The sequence below is a fragment of the Pan troglodytes genome, chromosome 4 (assembly GCF_028858775.2).
Source record: "Pan troglodytes isolate AG18354 chromosome 4, NHGRI_mPanTro3-v2.0_pri, whole genome shotgun sequence".
Classification (NCBI taxonomy): domain Eukaryota; kingdom Metazoa; phylum Chordata; class Mammalia; order Primates; family Hominidae; genus Pan; species Pan troglodytes.
This window is the reverse complement of record NC_072402.2, coordinates 145,391,730-145,409,788: the sequence shown is the minus strand read 5'-3', so window position 1 is coordinate 145,409,788 and position 18,059 is coordinate 145,391,730. Positions and strand designations below refer to the sequence as shown.

Genomic DNA, 18,059 nt, shown 5'->3' with positions numbered 1-18,059 from the left:
AAATTTGTTTATCAAGAATGGATTTGGAAGCTGCCTAAACACTAAAAGATGTAAAAGGACTATATTGGGAGTAGATGATTCAAGATGATTTCAGATGGGGCATCCCACTCCTGGTCTCTAGAAGTAACCTGCCAGGAGGAACCTTGGTGAGGAGGGACAGAGGCTGCATTTGCCTCTGCTGATGTCACTCCTCTTCTCTCAGTGGCTTCTCTCCCTCAAGAGTTTTGTGCCAGTTCCTAAATAAAGGGCTCTTTTAATATATAAAGTCTTCTGTAAGTGTAGAACTTGAGTTATCAATAATTTTACACATCCCCTGTCATTCTTATTCAATTTAAGCATCTTGAAGACAGCACTTATAGGGTATTTTATTTCCTCCACTGTGGCTAACAGTAGAGATAGAAAGCACTCAATAAATGGTTAGTTCTTGCGTCGTGAGCTGTGCAAGAGCATCACTTACATCCGTTTGTTTAATTGCCAAGCAATCCAGTGTCATAGGTACTACATATCCCCGTCCCTCCAAACCCCATTTGAAAGATGAGGAATATTGAGGCCTAGAGAATTAAGTGATTTAAGATCATACAGCTACTAAAGGCAGAGGTGGGATTTAAACAGGTTTGTCTGACTCTGTAGCCCATACTTTTAATCACAAGTTCTCAGAGATGCCTGTGTATCAGAATCATGTGCCAATTACTACATCAGAATGTCCAGAAGTGGAGCTTCTTATCACTAGAGCTCTCAAGTAGATTTTGATGTAACCAGACCAAAGATTCAGGAAGCCCTCCTCTTAAATACTACACTATATTTCCCTCTCAATAAATGTCTGATAAATGAAGGAATGATGCCTGTAATTCTTTCACTAATGATCCATTCCTCCACAAAGGTGTGCTCTTAAGCAATGATCTTCAAAATGCAAAACTTTCTAAGAGGCTGTCTCTAACTTCTCTAATATCTTTATCAGAGATAGAAACCATTACAGAGAAACTCAGCCTCAGTGGCTGTAGGAGGTGCCTGATTAGGGATAGTGGAAGGCCTGAAGAGTAAGCTAAAATTCACATTCTTGATGCCTCACAATGTTGCCTGGGGCTACTGCTGCCTGACCATGCAGCTAGGAGCTAGAAATCTAGGGCTCACTTAAAGTTCCTTCAAGTTTTTTATGTTGTAAAGCTCCTGTAGAGATTGGCCCTTAGTGGATGGAACAAGGCTCCTATCCTTCCTCCGGATAATCTGCTGGGTCAGACATCATCAGTGGCAAGGACTCTTGGAGTGTCCGGAAACATTCCACCTGTGTGCAGTGATACCTTCAGGCGCGCTCTTTTATTTTATTTTATTTTATTTTTGAGACGGAGTCTCGCTCTGTCGCCCAGGCTGGAGTGCAGTGGCGTGATCTCGGCTCACTGCAAGCTCCGCCTCCCGGGTTCACGCCATTCTCCTGCCTCAGCCTCCCCAGCAGCTGGGACTACAGGCGCCGGCCGCCACGTCCGGCTAATTTTTTTGTATTTTTATAGTAGAGACGGGGTTTCACCGCGTTAGCCAGTATGGTCTTGATCTCCTGACCTCGTGATCCGCCCACCTCGGCCTCCCAAAGTGCTGGGATTGCAGGCGTGAGCCACCGCACCCGGTCCAGGCACTCTCTTTTTTGCACTCAAGAGTGATGTCCCTTGTGATGGCTGGCAGCTTCTGTAGAAGCCTGACCTTAAGCCACTTACACAAAGGCAGCAAGAGGATCCATCAGGCAATGAATGAATAAATAAGATGCAGTTTATCCCTACAATAGAATATTATTCAGCAATAGAAATGAAGTATCAATCCATGCTACAACATGGATGAACCTGGAAAACATTACGCTAAAGTGGAAGAAGCCAGTCACAAAAAAAAAAAAAAAAAAGTCATATGATTCCACTTATACAAAATGTCCAGAACAGACAAATCCATAGAGACAAAACTAAGTAGAGACAAAACACTAAATAGACTTAGTGGTTGCCTAGGGCTGAGAGAGCTGGGTGGGGAATAGTGAATTACGGCTAACAGGTATAGAGTTTCTTTTGGGGGTGATGAAAATGCTCTAAAATTGATTGTGATGCTGTTTATGCAACCTTGTGAATATACTAAAAACCACTGAATTGTACATTGTAAAAATGTGAATGTTACGGTATGTGACTTATATCTCAAAGAAGCTGTGAAAATAAAAAAAAAAAGCAGCACAAGGAGACAAAAGAGATGCAGTAAAATTAGAGTATGAGAATCATGAGATTGCCAGGCACCCATTACAACTGGAGAAGAGTTTGGAAAGTTCTCCTCCACCAGAGGGGTGTATAGGACCATGGATATGAAGTTGCTCACCTTAAGGCACCCATAGGCTGATGCTATCAATAACTTCCTGTGATGCTTTTTTCTCTTCTGAATGTGCATCTATTTTTTCTCACCTTTTCCTTTTCCTCACCCTTTGTGGGAATAAGTTCACAATAATTCCCAGGATAAAAATATATAAAGTCCAGCACATAATATTATATTTTGAAGTAGAATTATAAATTAAGATGTAAAATGTATCTATTGTATCTGTCCCTTTGCACATTTTTGCTACAAGCAATTCTGTAGAACTCATAGTCGTTATTTACAATGGGAGAGAAGAATGTTCAAAACAATAGTAATGTTTAGAAATTGGGCATGATTCCATCAATGACTCCATGTGTCAAAGTTGCCACTTTCTTTTTATCTGTTGAGGGCTGTATTACCCCTCACATGGACCATTAAATCAGCCTGACTTTCTTCCACCATCTTCCATAATACTGACGGTTACCTTCCTAAAATGCAAATACAAGGCAGTGCAGTCCAGAGAAAAAGAGCTTGGTTCCCGGTCTCAGATTGCTTAGATTTGAATCTGAGCATCACCACCAATCAACTTGGTCAATTTAGTTAAGTTATCTAATCTTTCAGTTAATCATATTTCCCTAAACTTTGTGAGAATTAAGTAAGAACAGTATGTTAAGCCCTTCGTCCAATGATGGGCTCGTTGTGAGCAGTCAGTCTCTAGCAGCTGTTATTGTTATTACACATATGTTCAAATGCTGCCATGTTTCCTCATGCCTGTAAAATCCACTCCAAACTCCCTAGCCTATCATGCAACAACCTTCGAAATCTCACCTCGTCTCTCTTCTTCCATTTCACAACCTTTTCTAAATACACCAGGCAAATTTGTGGCTTCAGGTTTTTGCTTAAGCTCTTTCCTCTACCATTTCATATCTGCATTTAGAAAAGCCTATTCTTCATTCAAGAAGACAACAAAGAAGGGACTATGAAGCTATTCCCAAGCTCCTTTTTTACTCTGTGTTCCAGCAGCACTTTAGGGATTTGAGGGAAATTGGCCAAAGAGGATCAGATTTTATATACAAAGCAAGCAGAACTTCTTAGTGAACTGAATAAGAGAAACAAGGAATAAAACAGAAGAAAATATAATTTCTAAGCTTATATCTGGGACAATTGGACATGTGGTTTTGCCATTTAATGATCTAGGAAAACCTGGGGAGAATAAGGTTTGGGGGGACTAATGTAACAAAGACATCTGCATTAGTTATGCTAGTTTTGAGATGCCAATCAGATATTCAAGTGGATTTGATAAGTAAAGTGTTGTATGTATATACAAGTCTGGTGTTTGCATAATGGAGTGTTGTATGTATATACAAGTCTAGTGTTTGCATAATGGTCGGGGCTGTGGATATAGAACTGTGGGTCATAACTACGTAGGAGGCTGGTGGAGGTCCTCTGGAAAAGCCCAGAACAACAACAACATTTAGAAATCAAATATATAGAGAGAAACCTGTTAGATAGATATATATATGTGAATTTACTCACTCACTACCTACTTGAGTTTAAGTACTATCTTATTTATCCTTTTGCCTATTGGTGCTGGTCACACAAATGTTCAATATGTGCTTGCTGAATTCATTCCAAGACTAAAAGCAAAAAAAGATGGCCTCTCAGAGACCTCGCAGCCCTGCACTTTAATAATTTGGCCAGATTTGCAAAGGAAGCATGAAGGACAACTCCAGCATCTAGCACAGGATGGAATGTGGTGGACAGTTCCATGACTGCTGCCGACAGTCTCATCCTTCCTGTCTCCTAACCTCTCCCTGCCCCCTTCCCCCAGGGACACACTCCAAAGAGCATAGCTTCAGTGCTCATGAGCAGATGGCACAAAGCCCAGGATCCCAGCATGCTTGTCAGTGCTAGATACAAGGGTCTTAAGAGAGCAGCAGCTGCCAGAACATATGGGTGGTCAGCAGGAGTTCCCCTTAGCTCTGGACTGAAGCTCCTCAACATACACAATGCCCAATTTTCTGAAAGGTTGCAAGAGAAGCTTTCTCTAGGATCTTGTCATGTTTTTCCCATTGACTTTAATGATTTAGTATTCCTATTTTTCTGGGCCCCTTGTTCCTATGAAGTATTCAAGAATTTGTAAATCAAGACACATCTGCCTTCCCCCACCCCTTTTCTCTCCTCTTGCCACAATTCTGATTAGGCTTTCATCATTCTTTACCTGGACAAATTCAGTTGCCTTCTATGTGGTCTTCTTGCATTCATTCTCTCTCCATTCTGCCACCAGAATAACCACACCAAAGTACTGCTCTGTTAGGGCACACACCTGCCAAGAACTTCAATAGCTTTCCCATTGCTTACTGAAAAAAGATTCCAACATTCTAAGCTTGGAATTCTAGGCCTCCCCGCCATCTATCCTTTCCAGGAAACCTTTCCAATATTAGTGCCCATCAACCACATTTAGGGGTGTAATTAATCAGGCCCTATTTCTTCCCACAAATAGTCACTGTGATTTCTCTCTGTTGTGTCTCGGCACCTGCTTTTTTCTTTGCCCAGGATGCTTCACCTGTTTCTCCATCTGTTATCATCTTACCCACTCCTCAAGTTCCAAGCCAATGGTGTCTTCTTCAGTGAGCCTTTCTTATTCAACCCAGGTGGAAAGACAGTTTACTGTTTATACTTCTGAAACAATTCATGCCTATTTTTTTAAAAACTCTTATCAGATTATGGATGGTGATGTAGATAGATAGATAGTTCATAGATAGATAGATAGATAGATAGATAGATAGATAAATTTTTTCCCATTGGAAGGCTGACTTATTTTTCTATTTCCAAATTCTATACCTAGCACAGCATATGGAAAGAGCTCTAACAATATTGACTGATTGAATGAATGAATGAATATATGAGTGACTCAGTTAATCCGGTGATTCATTTATAGTTATTCCCCACTTCTCACAGTTTAGCTATTACATGTAATCCTGTCTCTATACATTGGCTTTTCTTAAAGTTGGGTCTCTCTGCCTTTTGAGGTCATCACATAGGTGACTTCCTTTAATGACCATGTTCCTTATGTTTGGAGTATCAGTGAGTGACATGGAGGAGATAAGGATAGAAGAGCGAGCAGTTTCAGGTAAAAAGAACACTCCAAGACATGAAAGAGATATGCTTACAGGTGAAGGATTTTAAGCAAGATATTGATATAATTAAATAAGCTATTTGAAAAAAAATCACTCTAAACTCACGTACAAGTGGACAGGAGATACTGAGGATAGGAGAGCCTCAGGAGGAGGCTCTTACAGGTAACTCAGGCTGAGAGTAGACTGACTGGCACTTAGACCAGGTCTTTGCCAAAACAATAACTACTATCTCTGCCTCTTCTCAGGGCTTCCAGGGCAGCGATTGAGGAGACCTTACCAAGGAGCACCACACAGTAGATGCTGAGACATCGTACTCCAGGATAAGAAACAGTAACATGGCAGCACCTGCTTGAAAGACATTAAAAACCAACAGACTCCATTTAGAAAGGAACAATGTCCAAGAAAGGGCGAAATAAGGGCGAGAAGCCCGAGGCACTCATTGTTGCCCTTCAAGCTGCCAATGAAGACCTCAGGACCAAGCTCACAGACATTCAGATAGAGCTGCATCAAGAGAAGTCCAAGGTGAGCGAGGTCTACCTGAGGTCGTGGCATTAAGAGCAGCTCTGGCTGTGTCCACATGCAGCGAGCACAGCTCTGCCTGCTGGCCTACCCCAGTGGACTCCTGCCCTTTGCCAGAGAGGGCAACGTCCCCTGTAAACATGGAGAGCTTATTGCATGTGGCAGGAGGGAACTGAGCACAGGACACACAGAAAGTGAAAACAGCATACTCACTAGACAGATCTTAGCCTCCTCTGGAAGCCCGGTTCAGGAAGCCAGATATGAAAATTCAGACAGTGTCCCTTACCACCGCCAAACACTTAATAGTTGCATGACCTTGGGCAAGTTCCACTCTTGCCCTCTATAGGTTATTAACTCCCAGAGCATTCAGAGAAGTCCTTCTGAAATGTAGCACATCACGTTACTCCACTGCCCAATACCTTCCAAGGGCTTCCTATCTCTCTTAGACTCAAAGGACTTTCTCTGCCACTACAGGATATTAGCTCCATCCCCCTCTTTGACTCATCTCCCACTTCTCTCTCTCTTGATCATTCTGTTTCCTATTTTTGCTGGATCAAGAGAGAGACTCCGATCACATTTAGGGCCTTTGCACTTGTTCTTCCTGGACAGCTCCATGCTCCTTCACTCACCTCTTTCAGATGTCTGCTCAACCATCAAGCATCTGACCACAGTCTCTAAAACAGAACACTTCCCCATTGTCAGGTACTCCCCATAGCCTATTCTTAGCTTATTTTATAGTAATTTATACATTTGCTTTTTACTTGTTTAGTGCTGTCACTCCTCAATCTCTACAAAAGCAGAAATTCAGTTTACTTAGTGTCCCTAGAGCCTAAATAATATCCAGAACTTAAAATCTCAATATGTTTTTATTGAATGAATAGAGGAATAATTTAAAGATGATGCATTCCTTATACCTCACTTTCTTCATCACATCACAGCTGTACTGAGGTATGAATTAGATAGGTATATTATGTGCTTATGAGGATTGAACAAAAAAATTTACGTCAAGTGCTCAGAGAGCTGCCTGACACATAATAAACTTGCAAAACATTATAATATTAGTATTCTTTTTAATGTTCATAGATTTAAGTCAGTTGCTAACTAGACTTAGAAGTCTCTTTACTTCTCTCAATCCCATCGCCTAAATGGACAAGCAAACACACATCTCACCAAGGTGGTGTGAATATCAAAGAGGGTCATGTCTAGGAAAGTATTTTGAAATCTCCAGCATTCATAAGATGTTTTCGCTCCTTGCAAACCAGAGACCACCATGACAGCGTAAAGTTGCCTTATTTAGATAATTATACAGTAAGAAAACATTCTTGATCAATAAGCAGTAGTCACAAGCCAACAAATATATTTATTCCATTTTTGTCTACCTCTTCTTCCTTGACATCATTATTAAATTTTAATTTGTTATTTCTCCCAAAATCTATTTCTCTTCATTTTAACAATAATACAATAATAAGTGGCCTTTGGATCTGCCAAAGCCTCTTGCTCCCTGCCTTAGCTAAGCCTTGACCTTAGATAAAGAGACTGTAATGTAAAGTTTGTGAAGAAAATTTTTTAGTTTCCTTGAAGCCAAAGGGAACATGATGTCATTTTAGAACAGTATTTGTTTGAGAGTCAGAAGACACGGGGCATTATTTGTCTTTATCTCTCCTTGGAGATGAATTTAAATGTCGCAGTGTCTCTATCTGTAATTCAGATGACTGAATCTGCTTCTCCATATCTGTGCTTGTCAAGCATCACTGTGCAATGGTATAACCTGGGGGACCTGATTAAATATTGAGATTCCTGAGGCCACAATCCAAGAATTCTGATAAAGTAGTCAGGTGAGAACCAGGACTTGTAATTCGGTAAAGCAGCCCAGGCAATTCTGATGCACTACAGATGCAGATGACTTCCAGCCTTCGTGTTGACAAACACTCGCTGTAAGATTCCATCCAGGTCTGACAATCTCTGAACATTTCATTGGCCTTAACTCTCCCTGCAGCAACATCACACTTCAAGGGAGGCAGACTCCTTTAATTGTAGTTACGACAGGATGACAATCTACATTCCTAGGAAGAAGCTTGTCAATCTCGAGACTGGGAACCCTAAACTGCTGCTGCTTTCCAGAGAACAAACTGATGAGATTCTCAGAAACAGAGGCTCTGAGGACTTCAACACTGCCAATACTCCACATATTCAAGCCTTTTAAAATGGGTAACTCTGAAGTTTGAACCAGGCTGCCTGTTTATCTTGGGCCTGGCACCGTTGTCTAAGCCCGCAGGCCAAGCATAATCTCCCCTTCCTCTAACAATTGACTGGCAGCCAGCCTCTTAAATGAGAGCACACAGCCTCGTCCTTTTCTCTGCTGGCTGCCCCTGCCTGGCTCCCTCTCCTTGGCAGTTAATTACGGTCCCAGCTCAGGAGCTAAAGGGAAGTCTCATTGCCTGTCAGCATCCTTCGTCAAAGAGCAAAGGGAAATTAGAGGGCAAACAAGTCATAAAGCACTTTTATTATAAATAAATATGATTGTATTTTCAAAGGGCCAGGCTTTAAGAGAGAGAATATGAACAATGCCAAGATGTGAATTTATACTCTCAGGTTGGCTCTGAGGCTCTGATGACAAAATGACAGTTCAGCTACTAGGGAATGGATAAGTTAAAAAGTGGAAACCTTTGGGGTAATGGGGCAGTATTCATTTATCCAGCAAGACAAATAATCCCACTGATATTTACAGAACAGCCATTGTGTATAGAGCCAAATTTTAAGACCTTTGGGCTGATAATATAAATAGCTACAACTTATTGAATGTTTACTATCTGTCATGGGCTGATAAGCACATTTCATCCTGCCAGAGTCCCAGCTGCTTCACTAGCACCTGACTGGCCCGGAGAAGGTTATAAAACCCCTCTGTGTTTTTCCTTCTTCATCTGTCAAATGGGACAATAATACTATCTGCCTCACAAGGGTGTATGTGTGAGTGCTAATTTTTGAGCAATTAGTTTGTGTCAAGCATGTTAAGTGCTTTCATGCCATTATCTCATTCCATCCTCATTTCCACCTGCTGAGGTGGGCATTGTCATCCCTACTTTACAGATGAGGAAACTTCCTGGCCTGTAGGAGGTGCTCAAAATTACTTGTTGAATGAAATTACATGATTCTCTTTAACAGCTTTCCCCCAAACCATGTGGCATAAGTACCGTTACAGTACTCACTTAGGTGAGAACTCCAGGCTTGGGTAGAGAAAGGATTTCCACCCAGATCTGTCTGCTTCTTGGAGCAGCACCCTGAGCCACTAAGTTGCGGTATTTGCCCCGTTTGTCTCTTCTATGGACACCATGAGCGCATGATCCATTGGTTGGTGTGTATGAACATGCCAGGGGCTGCCCCAGGGCTTTTTACTCTCCCTCAGAGATAAACTATGGTTTCGTGAACAGCATGGGCACAGTGACAGAGGGAATGAATGGACAGGAGCAGGGAACAGGGTTCTCAGGGCAGAGGCAGAAGGGCAACAGGCCTGGGTTGCAAGACTGAGAAGAATCAGCTCCAGACAGGAGCTGTCCCATTGGCACAGCCCTTCAAACTGCAAAGCATTTTCACATCGAGCCTCACAACCATCAGAGCAAGCCCGTGACAAAGACAGGGTGCAATTACTATTCTGCCTTCACTGAGGAAGAAAATGAGGTTCAAACTGTTTAACTCATTTGCTCCAAGAGACACAGCTAGTGGAGGAGCCGCGATGGGAATTCCTGTCTTCTGTAAGATGGTGGTGATCAAGGTAATGCTCACTGTCTGATTCAAGGCCTCTATTGCCTCTAGGGCATTCTCAGAAAATCAACCAACATTCTCTACCCTCGAGTGACTGTCCCCACAGCCTCCAGACACAGGTACCAAATTTGGGATGGGGTATATTTTCCTATCTACTCCTTTAGTTCTATTTTCAGGAAGCATAAGTAGCTGAAAACAAGAAATTTTAAAAATAGGATCCTTTGCACTGGATTGTGTAAGGTTGTATAGGACTTCCCTTGTAAGCAATCTTCCTAGAGTGACTCCTTCACACCTCCTCTCTGAGAGTTGCTTTGTGCCCATGAAAATCCCTGCCAGTTTACTGTGTTCCTCCAGGAACATCCAATGCAGATAATCCAAGCCAAAGTTTATGTTAGCTTAGCTTGCCTTGATAACCTCTCGACCTTTTCCTTACCTTTGACTGAGCTGTCCAATTTTTAATCCTACATTTCTAAGATCACTTTTAAAGCTCAAATCATCACTATCTTTCTCTTGGCAGAATTTACATTGGCATTTTGCAAAGGCTAGACCAGAAGTAGAACAGAATAGAAAAATACAACATGAGGTCTGTGTAAGATAGTCATAAATTCTTTTTTCCCTGTCATAGTGTAACCTTTCCTTGGTAGGATTAAACTTTTCTAATGATCTTTTTTCCCATAGAACCTCTAGGGTAGAAAGGATTTGGAAACCCATCATTCAAAGCCCTACCGAGTGCTCTCCCCTTCACCCTGCCCCACCCCGCACCACTCTTTAGGCCCATATGCACCCCAAGTGTCTTCCACGTCAAGATTAGATGCTGCCAATGCCAGAGAACACAATACGTACTGAAGAAACTCAGCTTTATCTTTGAACATCTCTTTCTGTTGGAAAAACAGTTACCATCTTAATGATGTAATATAGTAATGTTAGTCTTATCAGGATGATATGGGTACTTTTATATTTATGTTGTTGGTATTAATGTAATAGTGTATAATATTAATATATACACAGTATTTATTAAAATTAATATTATAATATCCACCATGTATTAATAGTTATTAACCTCTATTGTGTTCCAGCTTTTCCAAAGGGCTTTTGATCCATTGCCTATGTCAATCATCACAATAGCCATGAGAATGATATCGACAACCCCAGTTTTCAGATGAGAAAACTGAGGCTGACAGAGGTGAAGCAAGGTTTCAGGTGCAAACACGAGGTGTCCAAGGTTTCAGAGCAAACAAGGAGGTGTAGGATCTTACCTGGAGCCGGCTCCTGGCCCACAATGTACTTTAGTGAGTCTTCTTTACATTGTTCTTATGTAAAGACTGTTTCTCACTTTTCTTATTACAAATTGTGATGAAACAAAGACTTCCTACATCATAGAGCCGCCCAGGAGGTTAAATGCACTGATATGTGTAAAGCCTGTTTAGAAAGTTGCCTAACTCATATTAAACCCTCAATAAATGCTAGCTATTATATGGTTGAGCTGAAATTTTTCTCCATAAAACATCTCCATGTATCAAAATTGGTTTCTTTCTTCTACTAAATAATTTTCTTCATTTCAAAGTATTATCATCTTTATATTTTCATTGTTACTCAGGAATAGTTTATAATTTTATATATTCGTTTTAAGATTTATATTAAGATTTAAATCTATATCCTTAGTGGTGCCATCTGCACTGCAAATAATTTTCAGAAAATTTTTATTGGCCTTTTTCCCCCAAAATTTCAGTCACATTGTTTGGCTTTTCTTCAGAATAAAACACTTCTTCCAGACTTAAAAAGAAGCCATAACTAGAAATCCTGCAAAAAAATGTCAGTTTTCATGACAACCAAAATAAGTAAACATAAAAACATGTCAAATATTACTCAGTTCCTTTGAATTCTCTCTAGTTTTCATGGATTATTTTAAGGGATAGACAGTGTTTGTTTTTGTTTTTGTCTTCAGGCTGGAATACATGTTTCATGCAACTGTATTGTTACTTTTTCAAAAATAATTTCCTTCATCTCCCCTTCAGTTCTCATGCAAAAGCTTTGAGTTGATAATTTGGGGTAAATGACAGAATCATAGGAAGATACAATTTGATGCACCTCCAGAGAATTTGACATAAATAATTTTAGATCAAGGAGTATCTCCTATTATATCCAGTAATAATATTACCTTACACTTCATAGTACTTTACAGTTCAAGGTACTTTTCCGTACACAATCTAGTTTAACCCTAAAAATAACCCAGTTACAGACATTTTTAAGTGTAATCAAAAATCCTCAGAAGGATAAAGCAACTTTCTTAGAGATAGCAAATAGTGAAACAGGAATAAAAACCCAGAATTTCTTACCCTTTGTCCACTTTTAGTACAGTTTTTCACTGTTCTCAGAAGAATGGCTAAAAGTTTCCCTTGTTACCCACCAGCCATTGCAGTCATGATACTGTTCCAGATGCCTAGTGTAAGTGCATCCTGCAGAAATTGAAGATGACTAAATTCCTATCACTTGAGCTGAAGTAACTTTCCCAAGGACTTATATGGAAGGTAAATTGTCGTAGTTTCTAAATCAATAGAAAACAAGGCTTTTCCTTTCAAAAAATGCATTATCTAGAATAAGAATCAGCAAACTCTTTCTGTGAAGGGCAAGATAGTGAATATTTTAGGCTTTGTGGACTAGACAGTCTCTGTGAAACTACTCAACTCCATTGTAGCATGAAAGCAGCCTTAAGCAATATGTAAATGAATGGGCATGGCTGTGTCCCAATAAACTTTATTTATAAAAACAGGAGCAGGATGGATTTGGCTCATGGGTGGTAGTTTGCCCACCCCAATCTAGAAGATGCCCACTTCCATTCACTCTAGAAAGATGGAGAGTAAGATCTAGATTGTCCTTATTGAAGCACCAAGAGAAACACCTAGCAGAGAGAAGTGAATTCTTATATGTTAGGGTTTTGTTTTGTTGTCATTTTATACTGGGAAGGGGTTGAGGAGGGGCTGATCTGGTAACCCTGCAAGCCTGTATTCTCTAAACTGTATGACAGAAAATATTATTCTTGCCTCTGGCTAGGGGCCTAGCCAGAGAGATATAACAGCATACATCCTTAGTTCTACACATGCCACCTGGTTTCTTATATATTGTTCTGGGAGTCACTGGGTACACAGAGATGAGGATGGCTCATTGGCAACTTTCTAAAAGTTACCAGCCTGCGGTAGGGTAGAAGAGGAGGTGATGAGGACAGACAAGTGGGCAAAAAAATGCAAAGAAAACTGTGAAAACCACTACTAAGGAGGTGTTTCAAAAGTATACTGAGAAGACAAAGGTAGGAGAAATGAGCTTTGTCCTGGGTGAGTAGGGTGGCATGACAGGAGAGGATGACCTCTAGCCAGGCCATGAGGAATGTGAGGATCCCAAAAGGAGCTGATGGAAGAATAAGTCAGGAAGAAGAAACTGTGGCATCTGGGTACGAGATGCAGGCATGTGCAGAAAATAGCATAATCCCCCCCACCTAGAGCACGGGACAGGTGAGGAGACAGAGAGGGAGAAGCAGGAGCTGGAAATCCAACCAAACCTTCCTGAGAGCCTGAAAGGTGAAGCTGGGCTGTTGAGATTTTATTCCACAACATAAAAGAGCCTGGGTGGTTTTGAGCAGATATGTAAGGAAAACCAGAACTGAGCTTTACTAAGAGAATATCACCAGGAGTGTGGGAAAAGCTAGGTTCACCAAATGAACCTTTAAGAACTCCAGAGCAACACTGTCCAAGAGAAATATAATGTGAATCCCAAATGCAAGCCATATCTGTGAATTTAAAATTTCTTGTTAGCTGCAATTTTAAACAGTAAAAAGAAACAGAATCAGTTGTAATAATATCGTTTAGAATAATTTATCCAAAACATTATAGTTTCAATATGTAAGCAATATAAAAATGATAAAGGAGATATTTTACATTCTTTACCTCACACTAAGTCTTCGAAATCCAGAGTATATTTTACATGGAGAGAAAATCTCACTTCAAATTTGCAGTATGGTAACTAGTGGATGCCACATAGGACAAGCACAAGTCTAGAGCCTAAGAAAGAAGAGGCCTCCAGGAAGGGACCGTAGGTGTAAGCTGGAGGTGAGATCAGAGGATGGTTATTTGAGGATATCTGGCTGCTTATTTCACCAAATCCCCTTGTGCCCCAAGCTCTTTTAGAATAACCATCATGGGAATAATTGCTGTGCCTTTAAAAATAAACTGTTCACAAAATACTATGCAAACTTAGAAAATACTGTTCTAGCTAAAGGTAGGTTAACTATTAAGGTGAGTAAAATCTCAGACACTGTATATTAGTCAGGGTTCTCTAGAGGGACAGAACTAATAGGATAGATGTATCTATAAAAGGAGGTTTATTAACGAGTATTGACTCACACAATCATAAGGTCCCACAATAGGCTGTCTGCAAGCTGAGGAGCAAGGAAGCCAGTTCAAGTCCCAAAGCTGAAGAACTTGGAGTCTGATATCCAAGGGCAGGAGGCATCCAGCACAAGAGAAAGATGTAGGCTGAGAGGCTAAGTGAGTCTAGTCTTTTCACCTTCTTCTCCCTGCCTTTATTCTGGCTTCCCTGGCAGCTGATTAGAATGTGCCCACCTAGACTGATGGTGGGTCTGCCTTTCCCAGTCCACTGACTCAAATGTTAATCTCCTTTAGCAACACCCTCACAAACACACTCAGAAACAATACTTTTCATCTTTCAATCCAGTCAAGTTGACACTCAGTATTAGCCATCACAGACACTTTATATTACAGTGGTTAAAATATGCAGTCTCAATCTTAAGATTTTTCAACTGGAAAGGTTCTTAACTATTATTTTGTAAAACCTTCCAATTTTACAGATGGTGGAGACTCAATATCACTCAACTAGCTATTACTCCTGGGACTCCCCAATTTTCTTCCTTTTCTCTTCTTTTTTGAGACAGAATCTCACTCTGTCTCCCAGGCTGGAGTGCAATGGTGCAATCTTGGCTCACAGCAACCTCTGCCTCCTGGGTTCAAGAGATTCTCCTGCCTCAGACTTCCCAAGTATCTGGGACTACAGGTGCCTGCCACCACGCCCAGCCAATTTTTGTATTTTTAATAGAGACGGGGTTTCACCATGTTGGCCAGGCTAGTCTCGATCTCCTGACCTCAGGTGATCCATCCGCCTCGGCCTCCCAAAGTGCTGGGATTACAGACATGAGACACTGCACCCGGCCCCCTTTTTCTAGGTTACTCTGTGTATGTGTGTGTGTGCATGCGGGGGTTGTGTGTATCACAGAGAGAGACAGAGAGAGAAGACAGAGACAGAGCCAAGCAGCAGAGATGAAGTGGGAGAGGAGGACAGCATAACAGGATCACGGAGAGTCTTTTTCTAGACACAAATGTCTGGGCCCCACCTGATCTACTGAATCAGAGACTCACAGCCAGATTAGATCAATAGGTAGTGCCATTGCTAATCTACAAGGAGGCCTATATTATCACAGGAAATTTAGCAAAACATAGAATAGTTTTAAACCGGAATTCCTGAGAGGTAAAAAGCTTATTCGAAATATTTTATCAAACTACTTGGAGTGTTGGCTTGTGGGGCAGGAAGGGAGAAGGAGGAGTGAGAGTGAAAAGGGACTCAAAGAGACATTCATGGCACATTCAGAAATAACAATGGTCACTAAAGTCCTTCATCAGAGAGAGGACCCAATGATCTGCAGTTTTGTTGTTGGTGGTGGTTTTTTGTTTGTGTGTGTGTGTGTGTGTGTGTGTGTAAAATCTGGGGATGAAACTAACCTGCCATACTAAGAAAGGTAAGGTTGAGGCTATTATCAACTGTCTTCATTTTTCACCTCCTTGGCAGCAGCAGCATCTCTTCAAAAAAAAAAAAAAAAAAAGAAAAGAAAAGGAAAGAAAAGAGGGAGACGGATGCTCAATAATATCACTTGAGGCACTAATTTATTAACCTTATCACAATATCAAACTGTGAGCTATTCTAAGACACATATTTATCAGTTTGGATCTAGCTAGGGTTGCGTAGTCTAAAAAGCTCTCCAGGCGATCTGTTTTGCAGTCCTCCCCGTAAAGGGAAAAACCATGATAGCGATACTTTCTAATTTTAAGGCATATACCAATCACATGGGGATTTGTTAAGATGCAAATTCTGAGTCATAGATCTGGGGCTAAGCCAGGGATTCTGTGCTTCTAACATGCTTCCTGGGTGATACCGAGGCTGCTTGTCTGCAGACCACACATTGCATAGTAAGGCCCCAGAATATCAAATATTCATCTGAACAAAGTAATATAAATATCCTCAGGTATTTCCTCCTTTTACACACTGTATTCCCAGCTTCAAGGCCTGTAGTTCTTTTTTCTCAGAGGGCCTGGAATTGGAAAAGAGATGAGGAATTAAGAGATCACAGCGGCCTGAGCTGCAAATCCTGCCTAGGAGCACACCCGTCCTTTGAGGCTCATTTCTCTTCACCCTTTCGCCTCTCTGTTTTTAGGTATCAAAGCTTGAAAGAGAGAAGACTCAAGAAGCGAAGAGGATTCGTGAGCTGGAGCAGCGCAAGCACACGGTGCTGGTGACAGAACTCAAAGCCAAGCTCCATGAGGAGAAGATGAAGGAGCTGCAGGCTGTGAGGGAGAACCTTATCAAGCAGCACGAGCAGGAAATGTCAAGGACGGTGAAGGTACGTGACGGAGAGATCCAGAGGCTCAAGTCTGCTCTCTGTGCTCTCCGCGACGGCAGCAGTGACAAAGTAAGGACAGCGCTCACCATTGAGGCCCGGGAGGAGGCCCGGAAACTGTTTGACACAGAGCGCCTTAAGCTCTTACAGGAAATCGCGGACCTGAAAACGGCCAAGAAGCAGGTGGACGAGGCTCTGAGCAATATGATCCAAGCAGATAAAATCAAGGCTGGGGACCTTCGGAGTGAGCATCAGTCCCACCAAGAAGCCATCTCGAAGATCAAGTGGGAGTCGGAGCGGGATATTCGGAGGCTGGTTAGTACAGTAATCCCATCAGACCCATGTGGAACCCATCTCTTCCAGGTTTCAGAGCGCTGTGGGGTTTGCTTCTTCATGTGTTTTCTTGTCAGTGGATTGTAAACAGTGCCTACCTTTTGTCCAGTGCTCTATCCAAGATAGATCAGTATGTAGGTAGGTAGATCAATCGAGAGATATGCTCAGGCCAAAATTGAAATTGTAAAGTGTAAGAGATTTTGGAAATCACCTTTCTCATAAAAACTGGATTCTCCAAGGACCATATATATGGAAAATATCTCCAAGGACCATATATATGGAAAGGACTCCTGTTTTCTTAGGTATTTATAAAAATATTCTAAATCGTGGATTCTTCTAAAGTCAGCATGTTTTTATGGGCTTTTCCTTTGTAGAGTTTTATTGTTTGTTTGTTTTTATAGAGGGTAGGAGAAGACTTTCATGATGTCTGAAAACAGCAGCTACTGAGAACATCTTGAGTCTTTTCTTCCAGAAACCATGACTGAAAAAAGATACAAAATGATAAAATCCCTAGTCATTTTAAACATAGATATTTTTCCCAAAGTATACAGGAGTCATTTAAAACAGGAGCCATTATAATTTTTAAATTGGATGTCATCCTTAAGTAGGTTGTTTGCTATTTATAGTTTCCAAGACTTACCTCAGCCCCTACAGAGTTGGTCTTTCCTTCTAACATGTTTGACCAAAAACCAGGTAGGCCTCTCACTATGCTTAAATATAATACAAATATAATTATCATCTGAAAATTAGAATGTCCTAGGTTGACCTTGTTTAATTATTTTAGACCAAAAAATTTTATATTCATCTGCATTCGGATGTTTAGCATCTGTTACATCTTACTTTAATGTTATCACATCAACTATCGCCTGTTAGAATGTACTTTATGCTTCTCTGGAAATAAGGCTTTTTTTAGGAAAAACTACACTTTTTCTTTTTTGTCTTCTAGTTCTAAGCAATTACTTTCTGAGAATTCTAATTATGTTCCTTGGGTGATATCTCTAGGCTTTTAATTTTAAGTTCAAGGTGGTTACCATAGAGCATTTTTAAAAGTTGATGTTTATTTTTCTTTATACTGCAACAGAGTGTAACTGTAAAATATTGCCATTGCCACATTTTCTGAATTCTTTATGTCAACTCATTCTATTGCACTGTTTGACAATAAAGACCAAACACAGTGCAGAAATATCGGTCTCTGCCCTGCCTTTGGTTTTTGAAACGACAGTGACTGATGAAGAAAGAATCAGGACTTCGAACTCTGGAGTTGGCAGGTAAGTATTCAATGAAAAGGCAGCTTTGCATTAAATATTTTCATTTGTTGA

The 18,059-nt window shown here is 40.8% G+C and overlaps 1 protein-coding gene across 6 annotated transcripts in view; it reads left to right on the top strand.

Moving 5' to 3' along the window:
- JAKMIP2 (janus kinase and microtubule interacting protein 2) overlaps positions 1 to 18,059 on the top strand; it is a 197,466-nt gene that overhangs the window by 105,114 nt on the left and 74,293 nt on the right. For 5 of the 6 annotated variants that reach the window (XM_063811576.1, XM_063811575.1, XM_063811574.1 and 2 more), the window contains 2 exons: positions 5,699 to 5,975; positions 16,225 to 16,722. In XM_063811576.1, the coding sequence (XP_063667646.1) occupies positions 5,847 to 5,975; positions 16,225 to 16,722 (627 nt within the window). In that variant the 5' untranslated portion in view covers positions 5,699 to 5,846. The remainder of the gene's footprint in view (positions 1 to 5,698; positions 5,976 to 16,224; positions 16,723 to 18,059) is intronic. The other variant, XM_003310892.7, reaches the window with a different exon arrangement.